At 53.0% G+C, this 20,374-nt stretch overlaps 2 protein-coding genes across 2 annotated transcripts; one reads left to right on the forward strand and one right to left on the reverse strand.

Annotated features, from left to right (window-relative positions):
• Positions 1-157: 157 nt before the first annotated feature.
• LOC140265294 (uncharacterized) lies at positions 158-4,390 on the reverse strand. Its single transcript, XM_072361203.1, has 7 exons — positions 3,986-4,390; positions 3,538-3,691; positions 3,095-3,351; positions 2,809-2,894; positions 1,981-2,314; positions 1,802-1,851; positions 158-1,507 (listed from the first exon to the last, which is right to left on the reverse strand). Exons 1-7 carry the CDS (start codon positions 4,304-4,306, stop codon positions 805-807), a joined length of 1,905 nt encoding a protein of 634 aa, XP_072217304.1. The 5' UTR covers positions 4,307-4,390; the 3' UTR covers positions 158-804.
• A 3,413-nt stretch (positions 4,391-7,803) lies between these two features.
• LOC140265309 (antigen-presenting glycoprotein CD1d-like) lies at positions 7,804-13,653 on the forward strand. The gene is made up of 7 exons (XM_072361234.1): positions 7,804-8,089; positions 8,271-8,519; positions 9,390-9,671; positions 9,767-10,051; positions 10,139-10,229; positions 10,305-10,417; positions 12,072-13,653. The coding sequence occupies exons 1-7, from the start codon at positions 8,023-8,025 to the stop codon at positions 12,251-12,253; spliced, it is 1,269 nt and encodes a 422-aa protein (XP_072217335.1). The 5' UTR covers positions 7,804-8,022; the 3' UTR covers positions 12,254-13,653.
• Positions 13,654-20,374: the final 6,721 nt, after the last annotated feature.

A 20,374-nucleotide genomic window follows, 5' to 3' on the forward strand; every position in this document is an offset into this window, starting at 1 on the left:
GGCCTGTGGGGCCTGGGTTACCTTGCATTCCCTGATCACAGCTAGTGAAAGAAGTTTTCCTCCTTAGATCGTTGCTGCTGCTCTCTTTGTTTCCTTGTGCCCAGCTCCCATCTCCCTACCCCTTTCCCTATTCCCTTCCCATTTGTCGGGGGCCCCACAGCCCTACTGCCCCTCTTCCCCCACCCCTGTCACGGGCAGATTGATCCAGATAAAAAATGGCACCCGCTGACATCCTTTGTGCCCCGGGGCCGGTACCTTGGTCTTGGCTCTTGCCACGCTCCCTGCATGGGCTGCCTTAACAAGACACAATGACACTCGCACAGACATTGCTGAGGTTTATAAGGGATAGGGTTTATTAGGGTTTATAAAGCCCGTGATGAGGTTTTATTGGCTGTTTCGCCCCTCTGCATTTCACTCTACATCTCCTTGTGTGGCCTGGAGAAGAGAAGGCTGCAGGCTGACTTCATTGCAGCTTTCTAGTACAGAAGGGGAGTTTACAAACAGGAGGGGAGTCAGCTCTTTCCAAGGGTAGATAACGGCAGGACACGGGGAAGTGGTTTTGGGTTGAGGGAGGGAAGGTTCAGATTGGATATCAGGGAGACGTTCTGTCCAGAGAGAGTGGAGAGATGGTGGAACCAGACGCTTAGAGGCTGTAGATGTCCCATCCCTGGAGATGTTCAAGGCCGGGATGGATGGGGCCCTGGGCAGCCTGGTCTAGTATTAGATGTGATGCAGATGGGATTCACACTTCTGTTTTGCAGCCTCAGGTGGTTCTCTGTCTGTCCTGGGCACTCCATGCCCGCATCAACGTGGGTAGGGTGTGCCCCTCCTGAGGGGTGGGGCTTTGGTCTTTGGAGCCTGACACCTGGGAGACCCCGTTTTGTTCCTTATGGGTGGCAGCAATCTGGCTCCCATGGTGGATGACTCCTTGGGTAGGCTGGTCTCGACACAAGATGTTACTGCTGCCATCTCTTCAGTGGGAGACCCTGTTGCATCCTTTATGGGCGGCAGCAATTGAGCTCTGACAACTGATGGCTCCTCGGGCTGGCTGGGCTCGACACGAGATGTTGCTGCTGCCATCTTTTCAATGGGAGACCCCGCTTCTTCCCGTATGGGTGGCAGCAATCCAGATTTGTTGTGGGAGGACACCTCAGGCAGGCTGGTCTCACCACCAGATGTTGCTGCTGCCATTTCCTTGGCTTGCTCCCGCTCTTTCCTGATCTTCCTAAGCCTCTCCCTGTGATATTCCACCGAGTCGCAGGCCAGAAACGCCAGCATGGATGGTTTGCGTGGGGTCTGCAAGGGCAGGCTGAAGAAAGATGGCGGCTCTTGGATGCAAGCTGTTGTCTTCTTCAAGGCCGAGTGGCGGCGTGAGGCCTTGGCTTCTTGCCGCTTGGGCAGCGCACCCTCACGCTGGGCTTGCTCTGCTCCTCCTTCTTCACCGAGGAACTTGACGCACCTTGTTCGGCCCAGGTCTGCAGGCACTGCCCGGATGGGTGGCAGAAGTCTGAAAGGACAGAGTGGGAGGGGTCTGCATGAGTGGCTGATGGCTTTGGGGCCACATCCCTCAAGGCTGAGCCAGGAGCCTGGGCTGTAATGCAGCCTTCCCCACAGACAGCTGAGCGGCTGCCCCGGGGCTCTCCGCAGATGTGCAGAGGGGCCAGCCCTGTGAGCTGGGGGGATCCTGGAGTCCCCATCCCAGCACTCTCGGGCGGCCACTAACAAGCAGCGACCCTTTGGTGTTAGGGAAAGGGCTCCTGTTGGCTCACCCCCATGCACATACATACACCTCCATCCTCACCTGTTGGCAATGCTCTCCTTCTGCAGTTTGCTCCTTATCCTTCGGAACAGCTCTCCGTCAACACCTGCAGAGCTCAGGCGTCGAATGTAGGTTGGAGTGCTATCAAATCTCACTGCAGTTGGGAAGGAAGAGGAGATTCGCCGTCAAGCCTTTGGCTCGCTCACAAGCAGCACTCAGGCCTGTTCCCAGAACCCCCCCTGAATCCATCTCTGTCCCCACTCCTCCTCTCTACAGTTCAGCTCTGCAGCACCTTCCACTGAGGAAGAGCAGGGCCTGAGATCCCCACATCCTCCTGCCATAGCCAGGGATGGGGGTACGTCACACCCAGCACCTTCCTTTTGGACAGGCCAACCATAACCTAAGGGGAAGGACCTGGAAGCCACTTTACCTTTCTTGCCCTTGGAAAGAGGTGGCAACGTCTCATCTTTTCTTGGCTTCTGTGCCCCAGAGGTGCTCCCGGAGGACTTGTGGTGTATCAGGGGCAGCACTTTGGGTACCAACTCCATTTGAAACCTGTAAGCGAGGAGAAGGCAGTGAGCGGTGTGATGCAGTGCAACAGCAATCCTTGCTGCTCTCTCTCTGCTCGTCTGCTCACAGGCACGTTTTCGTGCTGCATGAAGGCTTTCTAAAGCCATTAGCAGGGTCACTTGGGATAGGAGGAGGGGAAACAGTTTCAGGCGGAAAGAGGGAAGACTGGCTTTGGATGGGAGGAAGGTTTTGGCTGGAGGGTGGTGAGGCACTGGGATGTCTTGCCCAGAGAGATGCTGGGTGCCGGGACTGGCATTCAAGGCCTGGCTGGACCAGGCTCAGAGCAACCTCATTTGGAGGTAGGTGTCCCTGTTCCCCGCAGGACAGTGGGACCGGGTGCTCTTTTGGGGTTCCTTCCTGATCCAATTGTTCTGTGATTGTTTGGCACGTCCTGCTGGGCAGGACACTGACGGACACAAGGCACAAGTGCTACAGAATGAGAGCTGAGCAGCTGCATCAAGCAGCAGAAAAATACTCACTTGGGTAATACGACAAGGCAGCCAGAGAACACCAGGGAAGCCAGCGGTGTTGCACGGGACACCCCCATGTCCAGCAGCGAGGGGGCCTGCAGGGGAGGAACAGGGAGGTTGTGAGATGTCCTGGTCATGGCTGAGGCACTGGGGACACGAGGAGCCCGAGGCAGGGAGAGCTGACAGCACCGCAGCACCTGCACGGCTCGAGCAGCTGCCCAGGTCCTGGTGGGCCGTGTGCGGGCTGAGTGAGGCTCACGGCACTGCCCGGCCTATGGAGAAACCTACGGCTCACCTTGCGGACGGCTCTCCTGAAGTTCTCTTTCCCCGACAGCTTCTCGAGGAAGTCGTAATAGAACTTCATTTCGAAGCTCAGCCCGTCAATGAGGAGCACTCCGACGCCCTTCAGGACAACGGCAACGTTCTCCCCATTCTGCAGGCAGCCGGAGAGCAGCGACACGGTGCTTTGGATGCAGGTCTGCGCTGTCTGCCGGCTCACAGAGGCGTCTGCGGCCACCTGGCTGCACTTCAGGAGCTCCAGCTTCCTGTGGGCTGAAAAAATACCAGGGACGGGGTTGATGATACGGTTGCTGTTCCACCTTCTAAGGGACATCATCCAGATCAGCCCCGCGTTTGCATGGGCTCCTCTGGTGGGAGGTCTGCTTCTGAGATGGGATGTGGTGGCCCTCTTTGCCCCGTCCACAAAGCCAGCAGAGCTTTAATCCCCCCTCATCCTACCTGGCAGGGACTCCCTGCGGGACTTGAGGTGGTGCCTAGCTCTGAGGTTGCTGGCCAGGTGAAACACGGGCCAGCACAGAGTCACGGTCCTGTCCTCCGTCACGATCTCCTTGGAGACGGTGTCAAAGGAGCCGAAGGTGGGAATCCAGACCCCCTGCGAGTGGAGGAGGAAGAAAGGGTAGAAGAGTTAAGGGCTGGCTGGAGGAAGAGCTGGAGCTGGTCCTGTGCGGGGACAGAGCTCAGGAGCCCCCTCCTGCTGTTCAAGAGGCACAAGCCAGCGCAGCGGGGACAGCATTGGGGCTGCACCTTCCCCTCGCCCTCCCTCCCGAACGCAGCTCAGCAGCGAAACACAGGGTGAGTTTCCTGCTGTGTGTGCAGGGCAAGACTCAGAGGAAGTCCAGGCTGAGCCAGACAGGGCGAGGAGGAACCAGACAGCCAACAAACGCACCTTGTGCACCAGGAGATGCTCGTGTATGAAGGTGGCCACCGCATCCCAGACGGCAACTCGCTCTGGAGATGAAAGGAAAAGCTGGTCACACTCTGCATCTGCCCCTTCCCGGCACCCCTCCCACTGCTGGGCAGGATGGAGGTGGCAGATGGAAAGTGCCATCTCCATCCCAAGACTGGCTGCAGCACCGCTCCCATGGTGGCTGTGGGCCCGTGTACCTTCAGTCTCGCTGCGTATTTGTCTGGAGGCACGGCCCACCATGGGGCCGTCCTCGCTCATCCCATGTTGCTCCTTGTTGGCGACAGCCATGCTGGAGCTCATCCTTCAGATGCGTCTGCTCTGTACCAGATGCTCCTTCAGGATGCAGGACCCACCTCCGTGCTCTGCCTATACCCCCCTTTGGGTTGGCCGTGTCACAAACGCCACCACGGCAACGCGGTGACATCATGGCCAGCTGCCCATTATGATGCTGGCACTGCTGCCTGCCCCGCCTGGCACTGCTGACCCATCTCTGCTTTCTCCCTCTCCTGGCCCTGTGTGTTGAGGGCTGACCCTGGGGTGAGGATGGGGCTGGAATGTGTTGCTGTTCTCTCAGTTCCCCTGGGCCTTGGGGACACCCCTGGTGTTCCAAAGCCTCTGTTGGGCTCCCTCTTGCCATGGGTGGGCAACAGGAAGGGGAAGAAGGCAATGGGGGGCAGTTGGGGCTGAGCAGGCGACATGACCGTGACTTGGCCACGTTGTTCTAGTGCTCACAATGGGTCCCTGCACCACAGGGCACTTGGGGGACCCTGGGTGTCTCCGCAGCCCTGAGGACCGGGCATCAGGGGCTGGGAATTAATGGATGGCATGGAGGGGACTGTCCGTGGCCTGTTCCAGGGGGACCTGGGCACTGTCACTTCCAGCCCTTCCTTTGCACTCTATGGGGCTGTGCAGAGAAACGGATCTGGATGGGGCAGGCTCAGAGTGCCCTATTGGATGGCCCAGAGTCACCATGCAGGTAGTACAGGGGATGTGGCTTCTGTCCCCAGGGGACCCACGTCCTGCCCCGGGTCTCTTGGCTGCTGCCAGTCCTTCTCCTGCCCCGAGTCCTTGGGGACAAACCCTGCAGGGACAAGGCTCCTCCTTGCCAGTGCAGCGCTCTGACATCCTCTGATGACCAGTGCTGCCCTCTGGTGAGCAGTGAAGACCCCGATGATCAGCGACACCCTCTGATGATCAATAAATCCCTCAGCAAACCTACACTCTCTGTGTCCGTGTCCTTGTTCTCATGCTCAGCAGGGACTGGCCACCTCACAGTTCTGGGAGGCCTCCCCAGCTCCATGCCATGCACACCATGTCCTGCACCCCTGTGGGCTTCCCCTCCCTCTCTCATCATCCGCTCCAAAGTCCTAAAGGATGGAGCTCCTCATGCTGCCATCAACCCCAGTACCCTCCCTCTGCTCTCTCTCAGTTCCTCCGTACATTTCCTCCCAAAGCCTTCACCCTTTGATCCGCCTCTGCATGGACACAGTGTGACCACAACACCCTACTTTTAGCCCCTCTCTTATTGCAGCCACTTGTCACTCCTTTGGGTCTGCTTTAGGCCGCGTGCCTCAGTGCCCCAACCCCCTACCCATCACCCAGAACAAGGGCTGCATATCCCCTCCCATGGACACCTCCCATCTTCCACTGACCAATGAAGCCCTCTGATGACCGGTGACATCCCAACTCAATCAATGAAGCCTTCTGATGGTCAGTGAACATCTCTGACAACCAGTGGAGCCCTCCAACAACCAGAAAAGCCTTCAGATGACCGCAGCCACCGTCTGATGTCACTGCAAGCCCTCTGATGGCCTGCAGCTTGCTGCTTCGTGTGCAGGAAAGAAAAGGGTGGGAAAGGAAGATGTTGACATCAGTAATGGTCTGTAACGTTTGTGTCACCACTCCTGCAGAACCACGGGCTAGTGTCTGTGACAAGTTGGTGATGTGTGCTGTTGTAACTCAGACGTTTGTACTTTGTGTGATCCCGTGTTTTATTCAGCTTACACAGCGCGATGTATCCTCCGTGTGCTTTGTAACCACTGCAACTGGTGACAGACAAGGCCAACAGGTCAGGGCAACATTTGTAACCGAGCCCCCAAACTCCTTTGGAGCAATTGTGTCCCACTGAAGTCCCTCTTCCCACGCCAAGCGGGAATGAGATGCACAATCAGCCAGGGTTGGCCTTGCCGTGTCTGCACCCCATCATGTGTGGGTACCTGCAGTGCCCAGGCCAGATGATGTGCCCGGCAGTGCAAAGCCGGCCCACGTGTGTGCAGATGGCAAGGAGCGTGCCTGCAGCATCGTGCACCGACAGGGCCGTGTGTGGAGGGCATTCCCCACTGCAGCTCCGTGCTACCTGTTGTGGTTTGGGGATGTTTTGTAGATATCCCACATCAGAACATCATGCAGAGCGGTGGCAGTTCAAGAGTTCACCTTCTGGTCCTGTGGCCTGCCTTCTTTGGGCACTGTGGCTCTCAGAAGGGAGGGGAGGAGTGGCATTTCCCCAGAGGACTTTGAGCCCAGAGGAAGAAAGATGGAGCTCCCGGCAGGATGCCAGTATTTGACTTACGGAGATATTGTTACAGTTACCTGAGTCTTGGAAATTACAATACAAGGACATTTCGACAATGAATTTCAGTACAGTATTTTACCATCCAGTGCTGCTTATCCAAGCTCATGGCCTTGTTCAGTAGAGCATATAAACACAAACAGTCTGGAATCCATGTACAAACTTTCAAGTCCTCCGAGAACTGATAATGCTAATACTGCATCATCAGTTCATCACCAAAAATGATAAGTACCATCATTTTCAAAACCCAGTTATTTTGTACCTCTTCCTGAGACACCAAAGAAGTCTCCAGAGAAAACTGACAGCATCGTGGAAGAATAACACTGAGGATAACGTCCATTAACACACCCGACAGGAAACATCAGTCTGCAAACGGGAATCTAAGTTGAATCAGTGCAATCCCAGGTGGTCTTGTCTTCTGCAAAGCAAGTGAAGAACCACAGTGTGAACATAGTTTGAAAAGTTAGATGTGTTACACAGAAAAAGATCAGAACTCCTCAGAGGGCACAAGCAAATCTCCAGCAACTTTGGGCAGACGGTTCTTTTGCTGAAATTAGCAAGACTGTGAGGAAAACAAAGCAAAGCTACGCCCTGGATTGGTGCCACAGTTTGACATCCCCTGAACAGCAGTCTGAGTCCCACTGGCACGTGAGCAGACTCCAGGCAAGGAAAAACAGTCCAGCCACACTTGAGTTAGAAGAATAGCTTAAGTGATGAATTTGCTCACAGTAGGCAGAGGACGGTCACAAGCCGGCTCTAATAACACTGCTGTCAAGAGGTGATGATGTTGCTGCAGCACTGCAGCTACTACTGAACTTCCCAGTACATCAGTAGCCAAATATGCTACTGAATAGGAAAGACAAAACTATCTTAAAAAAATCTCTCAGTCCTTAAGGACACATTCTAAGTGACGAAAGGTAAAACAAAGCAGAGCCCAGAGCTGTATTAAATCTCTACTCGGGTCACAATTCCTTTGTCGCCATATCTGATTGCTCTTTTGGTTTCTGAAAATGCTCGGTAGAAATCCAAGAGTTTACGTGGATAAAACCTCAGGATAACATCCATTTACTTACACGCGACTATTGCTAAATAATCCAAGTCAAGTCTACTTTACAAGGAAGTGTGCAACAAGCAGAAGAAGCGAAGAATGCAGGATGGCTCCTGGGACAGACTTAGAAGAGGAAGTGACCCCCTTGTGCCATCCCTATATGGTACCCCCCCAAGTTCAACCACAGGCCAGAAAGAATCCTTCCAGACCCATAGCCTGAATGCCTCAGCCCAACTCCTTGCAGAGGGCACCTCAGGGACCTCCCCAAAACCTCAACACCGACCCTATTGGCTGCTGGAGCCAACCAGTGCCAACCAGCGAGGCAAGATCTGCCTTGAGAAGTGAGCAGCCCCTTCATCATCCCACTGCATCCGTGTGGAGCTGCACCATACAGACACCATGCAGCTCCATGCCATCCTCCTCCTCCTCCTCTTCTTCTTCCCTGGGACCTGGGCAGAGCCAGAGGGTAAGTGGCTAACCTTAACCCATTCTTCTCACCTCACAAATAAGCCCTTATGGGGATTGTGGTCAAGATGGGGGACAGGAGATGGAGCTGAGGTGGTGGCAAGCTATGGGGGGTCCCAAGGAGCCATCAGGGGTGACAAAGCTGGGGGCACAACCCCCATCTCTCTTCCTATCTCCTGCAGGCTCCTATACACTCAAGCTTCTCCATTTTGCCACCTTCCAAAACAGCACCTCCGTGCTTGTGGGAGGAGTGGGGCTCTTGGGGGACGTGGAAATGGGATCTCTGGACATCAACACTGGGAATATCCACTACTACCGACCCTGGCTGCGCCCATCTTTGCCAAAAGGAGACTGGGAGGTCATTGAAAGCTCCATCAAGTCATACGTGAGGGACTTCAACAGGCTGGTGCAGATGTACGCCACGACGCCCTGTATGTGTCCATTCCCCACCCCATTTCCAAGGTTCCTTCTGGGACATGAGGGGACTCTGGGGACCAAGCTTCGATATAATAAGGACAAACGGTCACATTGTGGCTGACTGTGATAAATGGTGTGTGTCTGCTGGGCAGACTGGGGACCTGTGGTCACCTGAGGCAACTTTGGGCACCCTCAGCAGCCATGCTAAGGCAACCCCTTTGCCAGCCCACTGGCTGCACTCTACTGTCCTTCCAGACTTTAGTAGCCCTGATGGGAGGGACAGAGGGACAGTTCCAGGGCTGGCCACCACCTCGATGGGCCTTGCAGGAAATCAGACCACAGGTGCCAGATTTGGGCTATCAGGGACACTTTGGCATCACCACTTCTCTGTGGAGTAGTTCCAGAGAAGGGAAGTGATGCTCTGTGCTCATTCCCCTGGGGCTGACTCAGTGTCACTGGGTGCCAGGGATCGGCCCCAGCAGCCCTGCATGGGCTGTCCCCGTGTCACCACCATGGCAGGGGACAGCCCAGAAGGAACAGGTTGGGCCTGGAGGGGGGATGGGGAGCAGGGAGACATTGGAGCAGCACCGGGTCCGTTCCCCGGAGCCCAGCAGCCCCTTGGGGACTCATAGATTTTCCCCATGGCACTGAGGGGATGACAGTGCTGGGACAACATGCCTTCATCCTGCATGGAGGGAGGACACAAACATTCATTTTGGACCATCAGGACCCTTTTTTGACACTGGATACGAGAGCCAGAGGGCTCTTTTTGCATGGGGACAGCACTCAGACCTTAAGCAGCCACGAAGCTGAGTGCCTGCTCATATGATACGTATCATAAAGGTGATACATATCAACTCCATCACTCTACCCCTTGCCCCCAGACCCTTTTGTCTTCCAGTCCTCCATAGGCTGTGAGCTCCAGTCCAACAGGACCATCAGGACCTTCTTTGACATTGCTTACGAGGGCCAGAATTTCATCCGCTTCTGCCTGGATACAGGCACTTGGGAGCCAATGCAACATAACCAGTTGTCAGCCACAGCTGAGCGGCTGATGGCCAACGCCAGCACTCTCAATGAGGTGATCCAAGTGCTCCTCAATTACACCTGTGTGGATATTCTGAGGCTTTTCATCCAGGCTGGGAAAGCAGATCTGGAAAGACAAGGTGAGCTGACCCCAACATTGCCACATCAGCTCCCGATGTGTGTGTGGGGGGGCTGAGCGGTGCTGCACTGCAGTCCCCTCATATCCATCCCTCAGTGCCCCCCACCGCCGTGGTCTTTGCCCGCACGGCCGGCCCAGAGCAGCTCCTGCTGGTTTGCCGTGTCACCAGCTTCTACCCGCGGCCCATCGCTGTCACCTGGCTGCGGGACGGCCGGGAGCTGCCCCCGAGTCCAGCAATGAACACGAGCACGGTGTTACCCAACGCTGACCTCACCTACCAGCTCCGCAGCACCCTGCTGGTGTCACCCCGGGACGGGCACAGCTACGCCTGCCGCGTGCAGCACCGGAGCCTGGGTGACCGCAGCCTCCTCGTCCCCTGGGGTAGGTTGTCCCCCTCGGGGATGCGGCTCCCGAGCCTTGTTCCCTCGGCATGAGGAGCAGGAGAGCTGACGGGCTGTTTGTTCTCAGAGCACTCCAAGAGGGGACTGAGTGCGGGGATCGGGGTCGTCCTGCTGCTGGTCGCGGCCGCCATCGCCGCACTGTTGGTACGGAGATACAGGTGAGACCACCGCCTGCCCCGCCGCTCCTTTCAGAGCCCCCCCGACCCTCCCCGCAGCGCCCACTCTCGTTGTAGGAAGCGGCAGCGGGTGGACGAGGAGCGCAGCGTCCCACTGGCGGAGCGCCGGAGCGCAACGCGGAGCGGGACCAGCGCGGGGCAATACGGGGGCTGCGGCAGCGGAACGGCAGGTGAGGGGAGGGGGCACATCTGAGCGCTTCTCAGAGCTGAACCGTGTGAGAGCCCCCCCACTGCTCGTGGCAGCTCCCCCAGCCCTAATAAAAGTACCCACCTGCCCAAGAGCAGCGAGCCGCGACCTCCCGTCGGCACCTTCTGCATTTTATCGCCCAACCACCGCCTTTATTAACCCTTTTCCGGAGATATTTGTACCCAGACCCTCCCTCCAGCGACACCCACCGACGGCGCTGGAAGCGCTGAGCAGCGCTGAGCTCCGCTGTGCTCCCAAAGAGATGCTCAAACGTTGCCGTGCTCAGCACGGAGGTGCGGGTGTGAGCGAGACCAGGCAGGTTTGAAGCGAATGGAGCACGGAATTACCGGATAATTTGACCCACAGGTTACCCAGCTTGTGTGGAAATCCTCCTTCCTTTGTGGGCATAACCGTGCTGTGGGGGCGACGTGCTCCCCGGCGATGGGGGCAGCACCCCGATTTCAGCCGTGGGAGGAACCCATCCGTGCCCTTGAACGATTCCAGCTCTGGAAGCAGAGGATCCCGACAGCGCCTCTGCGCCTCCGGGCAGAACGGAGCTGGGGAAGGGGAGTGCAGAGGGAGGGGGCTCGAGGGAAAGGCTCGGGGGAGTGAGGAGAAGCGATGCTCTGGGGGTACACACACCGTGGGAGCATCTGAAAGCCACCAGGGCTCAGCCTTTACCTGGGAAGTCGTAACCCCACATCCTGGGGTCACCTCAGTGCCACCGGGGTCTGAGTGGGCAGAAGCACCTCAACCCCTCAGGGACACCAGCTGTGCTCAGGAGGGGACAGCTCTGAGACCACCTACCCCAGCTCTGCTCTTGTACAAAGGAGGACGTCACTTCCCCTCTGCTGTGTTCTGGTTCTGCTTTTGCACCAGTGTGGGGCCCATGGGAAAGGGGAAGAGAAACACATCTGTTCGTGCCTGGGGTTGCTGGCTAGGAGGGGTAGGGGGAGGTGGGGGTTCCTGATCACCCCGTATCCCCATGCCCAGCACCCATCACATGCTGCAGCACCCCAGTGTGCTGCACATTGTGCACAAGCATCCCCACCCTCTGCCACCAGTCAAGGGCTGCAGTTGCTGCACGGTGACCCAAAAGAAAACAAGTTCAGCCTCGTTCCCTCCTACGCTTCTCTAGCCCCCAGCTTAGACCCTCCCAGAAACCTCGCTGGCATCAGCCCCATTGGTGGAGCGTGGCCTTTGGGGCCCCACAGTGCTTCCTCTTCCCACCATCCCCTCTGCGCTGCCTTCGCTGTGGGCACCATGTGGCCCCACTGCCTCTTCCTTTTCCTTCTCCACGAGACATGGGCAGAAGCAGAAAGTAAGTGGGAGCCCCAGCTCACCCCAGCCTCCATCTTGGGACCCTATAGCAGATTGGGGGGAGAGGGGTGGAATGGCTAAGAGACATTTTCCTATGTGATGGGGATGGTCTCCAGCATCGAGGGGCTGTCCCCAGCCTCACAGCACCCAAAGGCACCCCTGTCCGTGCCCACTTGCCTCTAGATTGGGAATCACATGGATGAGCTTTTTGCCAGGACACCCTGCGTGTCCTGTGACAGAAATGGTCACCTGGGCTTGGGGTTTGCTGTGTGTGGTTCAAAGTACATCCCCCATTCACCTCCCCCTCTTTCCTGCAGCCTCATGCTTTCCCTCCGAAGAAACAGTTTTTCCAGCTCTTCTTCACAATGATCTTGGACAACATCAGCTCCACAGAACTGAGTGGGGTGGCTACGCTGGCAGATTTACCCATAATAGTGCTGGACCCCCACACCTGGAACATAAACATCTGCTGGCCGTGGGTCCAAGAGGTCACATCTGAGAGTGAAATGAAGAAGATTCTGTCCTTCTCCATGGTCGGCATGCGCAATGCAATTCGGTTCATGCATGAGATGGCCACAAAGGCAGGGCTGGACTGTGAGTAGGAGGGACAGCTGCAGACCAAACAACCCAACCCCATGAGCACAGAGTTTGTGGGACCTCCCGGGGGTCTGACAGCCTCCAAAAAGTGATGGGTTGTGGGGTCTTTTGGCAGGGGCCAACAGCCTCCAAAGGGTGTTGGGAAACGCTCTGTCTCCTGAGGCTTGTGGTTCAGTGGAGCACTGCAATGTGTTGTGGGGTTTCTGCCCTCTTACCCTACATATGGAGGACATGTGGGAGCTGCTCCCAAACTTAACAGGGCTGTGGGAATCACCTGGCATGGATCAGGGAAGGGGAAACACGAAGGAACATATTGCAGGGGGACATTCTGGGGGACAAAGTGTTTAAGCTGCCACCCTGCACTGCTCAGCCCTTCTCCCTTGGCAACTCACGTGGTCGTGATGCCCATCGTGCCCACACCTCCCCAGCCATCCCCATGTCCCCATGCTCACATAGCCTTCTGCCCTTTGCAGACCCACCGGTTTTCCAGATCCATGCAGGCTACAAGCTTTACACCAACGGAACGAGATGGAGCTTTGTCAACATTGGGGAAGGTGGCAGAGACCTGGTGGCATACAAGATCAGTAGGGAGCTCTGGCTTCCCCAGACTTCCACCCCGCTGGCCACAGTACTATCATCAACCAAGCCACCTCTTTGTCCTGGGAGAGCAACCATAAGGATGCAGTGTGCCAGACACTCCCAAGCCTTTTGCAGGGGCTTTGGGTGTTAAGGGGGCCCTTAGAGCCCAGGAGCATCCCTGCAGCCAGGAGATACTGTGCTATTCCCACTGTGCCCTTTCACAGAGTTATAGAATCACAAGGTCGGAAAGGACATACAAAATGATCTTTCCAGAGGGAAATGCTGTCAAGTTGAAGGTGAGACTGGAGAGCACTGTCTATCTTGTAGTTCCTGTCTCCAAGGAATGTTTCTTACACATCTCCAAGCCAGCAAGGTGCTGGGACAGCAAGGCAAGCAGGGAAGAGCAAGATGAGCAACACTGTGATAGTAGAAAGGTCTGAGTATACGGTGTGTGAGAACAGCTTGTCCACTCCAGCATGGTGAAATGCAATGTCCAGTTGTTCACTGTCTGTGAATACAAAGTTGTAGTTGACTACATAAAGTCATTTCATTTCATGTCCCCGTCCCAGGAGTGTAGCCGTTCTGTCTGTACAATATGTCCGTCGGTGTCAAGATGTGTTTGTTCTGTTTATGTCCAGAGCTCATTCCCCTTTTGGGAAACTGATATTCTTACCTGTGCTTTTATTTGCGAATAGCATGATTTTGAGAACACCAAAAGTCTTAAAGAACAAAGTTCATGTGGTTATTATATTTTGCTCATTTTTAGGCTACGGCTGTGTTGCAGAAAAAAGTCACCCCCTTCCATAGACTTCAAAGCTGAGCACATGTTCTACAGTGCAGATGCAGGTGCCCAAGTAAAAACCATCTCACAGGGATGGAAGGCTACCCTCAGGTGGGAGCCTGATAGCAGTGTGGGTGTCTGCTGCCCAGGTCCTAACCTGCTTGTGCCAGTTGTTGCTCAGGGCAGAGCTGGTTGCCTGGGAAATACGGCTGTAACTAGCAAATTTGCTGTAAGGTCACTCTTTCAAAGTACCTTTTGTTTTTTTTGTCTTCCAAACATAAGCTCATGGATTATCAAGATATTTTAAGTATTCCTCTCGTTCTGTTTCTCCCTCAAAAGACAAACAAACGAAAAGAACCCAGCCTTCCTAGAACCAAATTCGAAGCAATCAAATGGAATTGTTGACTAGAAGTATCTCTTCCTGATGCATTTGGATGTGTTTGTAAGGGTTCCGTTTTGTTAGCAACTTTCAGTGGTATCTTAAAACTCATTTCCTTCAGAATCGTAGCTTCTCAGTTAGACGCGGTCATTTGTGTTGGTTGATTTTTTTTAAATCATTTTTATTTTTTTTTGTTTAATCTTTCTCACAGATGCATGAGGCTAGTACTACATTTTGTAGATTCTGGCACTTACGGAATATAGTAACAGTCACGGTACAGAGCAATGCAGATGGAGTCCTGTATCTGATGCTGCTGAAAATTAATCATTTATGGCTACTACTACTCGAGACTTGCATGAGATTGCTGTGAGACAGGCACTGGTTCAGCAGCTTCTCTTGGCCTGTTAACCAGTGATAAGCATGACAGGCACACCAGAGGCAGCAGGTTTGGTCGCAGCCTGGAGCAGCTGGTGATCCAGCTGGTAGGAGCCCAGCTGTGCTAGGCAGGGGCTGGGTGGCATGGCCTGGGGCTGACTCCTCCTGACCTGTGCCGGGGTGGGAACAGTGACAGGAATAGTTCAAGGGAGAATTTTAATCTGCGTAAAATAGCGACTATTTTAAGACTAGGAATAAGAAACTGTGTTCATAATTTCATTCCCACGAGCGCCTCTTTGCTCATAAATATCTCCTATTTGCATGGAATTGTTTATTGTAATAGCTCTGGTGTTTAGTGGGCACAAATAACATTTCCATTGGGAATAAGGAAATGTCTTCTCTGACATCTAAATCTACTTTTGAACTAAGGAGGAGTATTTTAAGAGTAATTTTTAAATAGTTTTCAACAGCAAATGGGAATTCAGGCTTTGATGTGTGAGGAACCATCTCAGTGGTCCATTTGCAATATCTGCTTAGAAAATAGGATCCCCAGCACAGCACCCAGCTCTGCTGTGGTGCAGCCCAGTCCCTTCCTCATTCTTCTGGAGTCTGTGGCCCCTCCACTGGACTGTATGTGCTCTGTGCCCCCAGTGAGGGGTAACTGTACTGAATGAGGGAGGACAGAAGCTCTGAGCCTTTGCTCAGCTGCTTGGAGCAGCCTGTGCACAAAGAAGGCAGCGTGCAGGAGTTGTATTTGTGTGCTGTGAGGTGGACAAGTATTGCTGGGCACTGTTCAGGGATGATTTGCATCACAACACCAGCTGTTTGGCAGTGAGCAAGCTTCAGTGAACCATTTCTCTGCTGTTGTCTGTTGGTTTAAACTGCAATACTGAATGAAGAAATTGTCCAGTAAATTTATTTATTAGGCCCTTCAAAGTCTAATAACAAAATATGTCAGGCATTAATTTACCTGGAAAGATAATCAGAGACCTGTCATCTGGAGCAGGCAGTCTGGACAGTGTAAAGTTAATGGGTTATGAAACGAGAAGCTAAGAGGCTGCACAGCTTCAGTCTCTCTAAGGTCCTCTTTGCTGTGAGCAGCATAGGTATGCTGTGTGTCTCTAGAAACACTGCCCAGCCTTCCCCCCTTCCCTGGCCTGTACAAAGCAAGGGAATTTCCTGAGGTGCCTTTTAATCCATATGGCTCTGACATTTCTTAGCCAGTTTCTGAGCTGTGTGTCCCAGCTGGAGGAGTGTGAAGAAGTGCAGTGTGAAGAAGAATTCAGGAGCTGAAGAGATGGGGGCGTGGGGTGGCTACTAAGAGGTCAGGGTTCTTACTGCAGCAGGCAGGTGGGTGCAGTGTCCACGCAGCCCCAAGCACATAGTGCCCATTGCACTGCATGGCCACTGACAGAGCGCCAAGGAGCATAGCTGCTGAGATGTATGAAGGCATGCAGGCTTCTCACAGCAAGGTTAAGTGGCATTGAGCTTTAACTTTTTAACTTTACAGTCAGATTAGTGGCTCAGAGGCCCTTAGTGTTTGCTAGACAGAAGCAGAGATTTTTCAGGGCCGCTGTGTATCACACTGTATCCCTTAATAAGCAAAAGCTGCCTGAATTGTTTTATATATGGGTCCTATCAGTTTAAATGCTACAAGAGTATCTTGGATGTCAGGATCATTGAATCCAGGGCTGGGAATGGACCACTGGTGTCCCGGCCCATGCTCAGTGTGGGGTGAGCTTTGGGCTCAGAACAGGTTCTCAGGGCTTTACCCCATCAGCTCTCAGCGCCCTTTGGGACACAGATCTCACAGCCTGGGGCAGAGGAAAGATTTCTCCCTACAGCAACCCCAACTGCTCCAGCAGTGATGAGCACTGTAGTGCTCACACCCAGTGCCTTGCTAGGGATGCTCAGTGGTGCTATGGCAATAGCTCTGGGCTTCAGTGCCAGCCTGTTTAAGGAATGTAGTATCTACTCTGGTCATTGGAAGTGTAATGTATTCACTCCCTGCACAGCACAGCCGATGGCTTCATTTGTCACATTCCTTTCTGTGGTTTACACGGCTGTCACAGTGCAAATAAACCGATTACATTTCTTCAACATTGTTTTCACAAGGCTGGGCTGTGTGATGCGTAAATCAGTAAACAGAGGATGTCTGACTGCTCACTTATCTTCTGTGGAGCCTCTTCTGATTAGTCTGGATACAGGAGCTAAAACAGGTGTGGAGGCTGCGAGTTGGGTGCGCTTTCTCTTGTAGGAAAAATAGCTATGTAATGCTGTGGGTATGCAGCATATGGGAAGAAGTGAAATACGTTGTGTTAAATGAGCCCTACTTCAGCTAGAGGAGATATCCCAGTTCCAGCTGCTTCTTAGACCAAATCTAAGGGACACAAACATGTCATTTTTTAAATCTGGGATATCTTAAAGACACAGGAGCAAGATAATGTGAAGTAAAATAACATACAGATCAGGAACAACAATCCACAGGCCAGATGCAGCCTGTGGAACATAGTATAACTATGGGGTTAGAGAACAATTCCTGTTTTGTTCTGTGTGCTTATACCTCAGGACTGAGAGAAACCCTCTGCCCAACTGTTTGTTAGAAGCAGTGTCTGACTATGATGGAGCCTTCCATTAAGAGTGTTTCTGAAGATGTATTACCATCAGACCATTCTCTGCATTAAATTGATATTTAAACATTCTTTCTCCCTTCTCCAGAGAGTTTTCTCTATTAAAAAAAAAACAAACAAACAATGGGAAATTAGTTGATAGTGATCTTATTTTATATGTTCATTTTTCTGTATCTGCAGCACAACAGAGAGCATGTAATGGGCAGCTTTGCTTTCCATTAGTGGTCTGATGAGCCGTGTTTGCCAGGTGTGTTAGGTCCAGCCTGCAGGTGAGTCCTGCACCCAGTGGGACCAAGCAGTGAGTCCGTGGGGCAGGAGCTGTGCTTCCGTATGAAGTGTCTGCTCAGCCTTTTGCTTTGGAGTTTGCACTTTCTTTGTGGACCTTATTTCACCTTCACTGAAAGGTACACTGAAAGTAGTGATAGCTCTGCAGATATCATTGGAGTTAAAGCTTGAGACAGCTCTGCTGAGTTCAGTAAAAGCTGATCTAGAATATTGAGAGGGGTATGTCACTTTCCTGCACTGCTCACGGTGCTTTTCTTTGATTACTGCTAAGACTCCTGGCTCCATTGTCCATTAGCTGACATGTTTGTTCCCTCTCATTTGTACTCTCACTTTGCTGAAGTCTGATCACTTTCTGCAAGCAGATGAACTTCTGAATACAGAGGTCTGATGAGATTTGAGCAGAATGCTTTCAGAAACTGTGGCAATCGGAGATGTAAAAATTATTTCTGCTGAATAAAATCTCACGGATATTGCCTAAAATCCTATAAAACCTGTGAGATTAAAAATGGGACTTCTCTGTCTTGTAACCACACTGGACTGGGTGTGCCAGATCTGACTCTGCTGGTTCTCATGAGGACCCCAGATAGCCCAACTCAGTCTCTTTTCACAGAATCAATGACCCAGATTGGAAGGGACCTCAAGGATCATGAAGCTCCAACCCTCCTGCCTGGCAGGGCCACCAAACTTCCATGTTTACTAGATCAGGTTGCCCAGGGCCCCATCCAACCTGGCTTTGAACACCTCCAGGGACAGGGTATCCACAACGTCCCTGGGCAGCCTGTTCCAGGACCTCACCACTCTCCTAGTAAAGAACTTCCCCCTAACATCCAACATGAATCTTCTCTCTTTTTCAACTTAACCATTTTCCCTTGTCCTGCTATTATCGGCCCTTTCAATGACTTTACCCCCCAGGTCCTTCTCTGCAAAGCTGTTCTCAAGGATCACTCCTCCCAGTCTGTACAGATGCCTGGGGTTCTTCTGGCCCTAGTGCAAAACCTTGCACTTTGCTGTGTTTAACCTCATTAGGTTCACCTGGGCCCACCTTTCAAGTCTGTCAAGGTCCCTCTGAATGGCATCCCTTCCTTCCTCCATATCAACCACACTATTCAGTTTGGTGTCTTTTGTGCTAATCCTGTACGGTCCATCTTTTTCTACTTGACTACCTGACTCTGCATCCTGCCTGCATAGAGCCTCGCTCTTGAGCACACAGTTCACGCTATAGAAGAGAACTGGGTTCAGCTTGCAGGATATGATGCATACAGTCTGGAGAGATGCTGCAGTGGGTTCCGCGTGGCTCCTTGTGACTCTCCTTGGCTTCTCCAGCTGCCAGGGAAGGAATGAGTGGAGAGAGGAGCCCTAGAGTGCTTTGGTCCCCTGCTGGGTACAAATCCTGGAAGGTGGGGATTGTTGCTCTTCCTTCTGTTCTTTGATTACTTGTACCCCAGCATTCAGAACCATATCTGAGAGCTTTTGTGTGTGTGAAGTTCTCTCAGTGAAAAAAAATCAATCTTCTGCACTTTTGTGCTGAATATCAGCCATGTTTCTGACCACCATAATTCTGAATTCTGCATCTTGTCTCAAAATAAGAAAGCAACAAGTTCTTGTTTAAACCAAAGTAAGTAAATAAAACAGAAGCTCTTGCTATGGAAAGAACGCTTTTGTTCATTCTCCATAATGCAACATTTCCTGCTAAGATTAAAAGGGTTTTATGTATCTTCTTCAGTTTTCCTTGTGAATTGCCTTTCTCAGGGTCACAAGGAGGAGGGAAGCACCACTTGTTCTCCAGATATTCACTCTCTTCTCTCGTTGCAGGAAATCTCAGCCATGCTTTGCATTTTAGAAACACCAGATTTCCAGAAGTATTGCAGTGAGTAAAGAGCTTCTTACCGCCATAGACTCTGAGGGCACTGGGTTGCCTATGGTCCTGCTCAGCCAGTATCCCATGCACTGGGTTATTGTCTGTGACTTGGTTCTCCTTTCTAGAATCATAGAATCCTTAGAGTTGGAAAGGACTTCTGAAGGCCATCTAGTTCAACCCCCCCTGCAATGAATGAGAACATCCACAGCTAGATCAGGTATCCCAGGGCCGTCTCCAGGGATGGGATGTTTCCTATCCAGATTCTCTCATTTCCAGCCCTGAGGAATACTGCTCTGAGGCTGCACATCCCACTCATCTATCCACGTTCTCCCAACACATCACTCTTCGGGTTTTCCCTGAATCTGTGTCCTAAGTGTGGTTCTCCTGCCCCATGGACTCTGGGCATTGCTCTGTGTGCTCACATCCCAAGTTCTGCGCCTGCACATGCCCCAGAGCCCCCACTGCTCCTGGGCTCCCCCCCCCAGGGACAGGACAGTGGGGACTTGGACTTGGACAAAGGAGAAATGGCTTCAACAGATGAAGAGAAAGCTGAGGTGCTGAATGAGTTCTTCACCTCGGTCTTTACTGGTGGCCAGGATTCTAGTCTTTTTCACGTCCCTAAGTCTTGCACCCCCATACCTCTATGCGGGGACCAAGGAGGTAATTCCCTCCCCACTGTAAGGGTAGAGCAAGTCCGAGATTGCCTCCTTAGACTGAATGAGTATAAGTCTATGGGGCCAGATGGCGTGCATCCCAGAGTCCTGAAGGAGCTGGCTGAGGTGGTTGCTGAGCCGCTCTCCATCATATTTGAGAAGTCGTGGCTGTCAGGTGAGGTCCCGGACGACTGGAGGAAGGGTCACGTCACTCCCATTTACAAGAAGGGGAGCAGGGAGGACCCGGGTAACTACAGGCCGGTGAGTCTCACCTCCGTGCCTGGGAAGATTATGGAACAGATCCTCCTGGACAACATGCTTGATCACATAAAGAACGAGCATGTGATCCTAGACAGCCAGCATGGCTTCACCAGGGGAAGGTCATGCTTAACTAATCTTGTGGCCTTCTATGATGGAGTGACAGCGTCGGTGGACGAAGGGAAGGCGACCGATGTCATTTACCTGGACCTGAGCAAGGCCTTT

Source organism: Excalfactoria chinensis, unplaced genomic scaffold (assembly GCF_039878825.1).
Source record: "Excalfactoria chinensis isolate bCotChi1 unplaced genomic scaffold, bCotChi1.hap2 Scaffold_84, whole genome shotgun sequence".
Classification (NCBI taxonomy): domain Eukaryota; kingdom Metazoa; phylum Chordata; class Aves; order Galliformes; family Phasianidae; genus Excalfactoria; species Excalfactoria chinensis.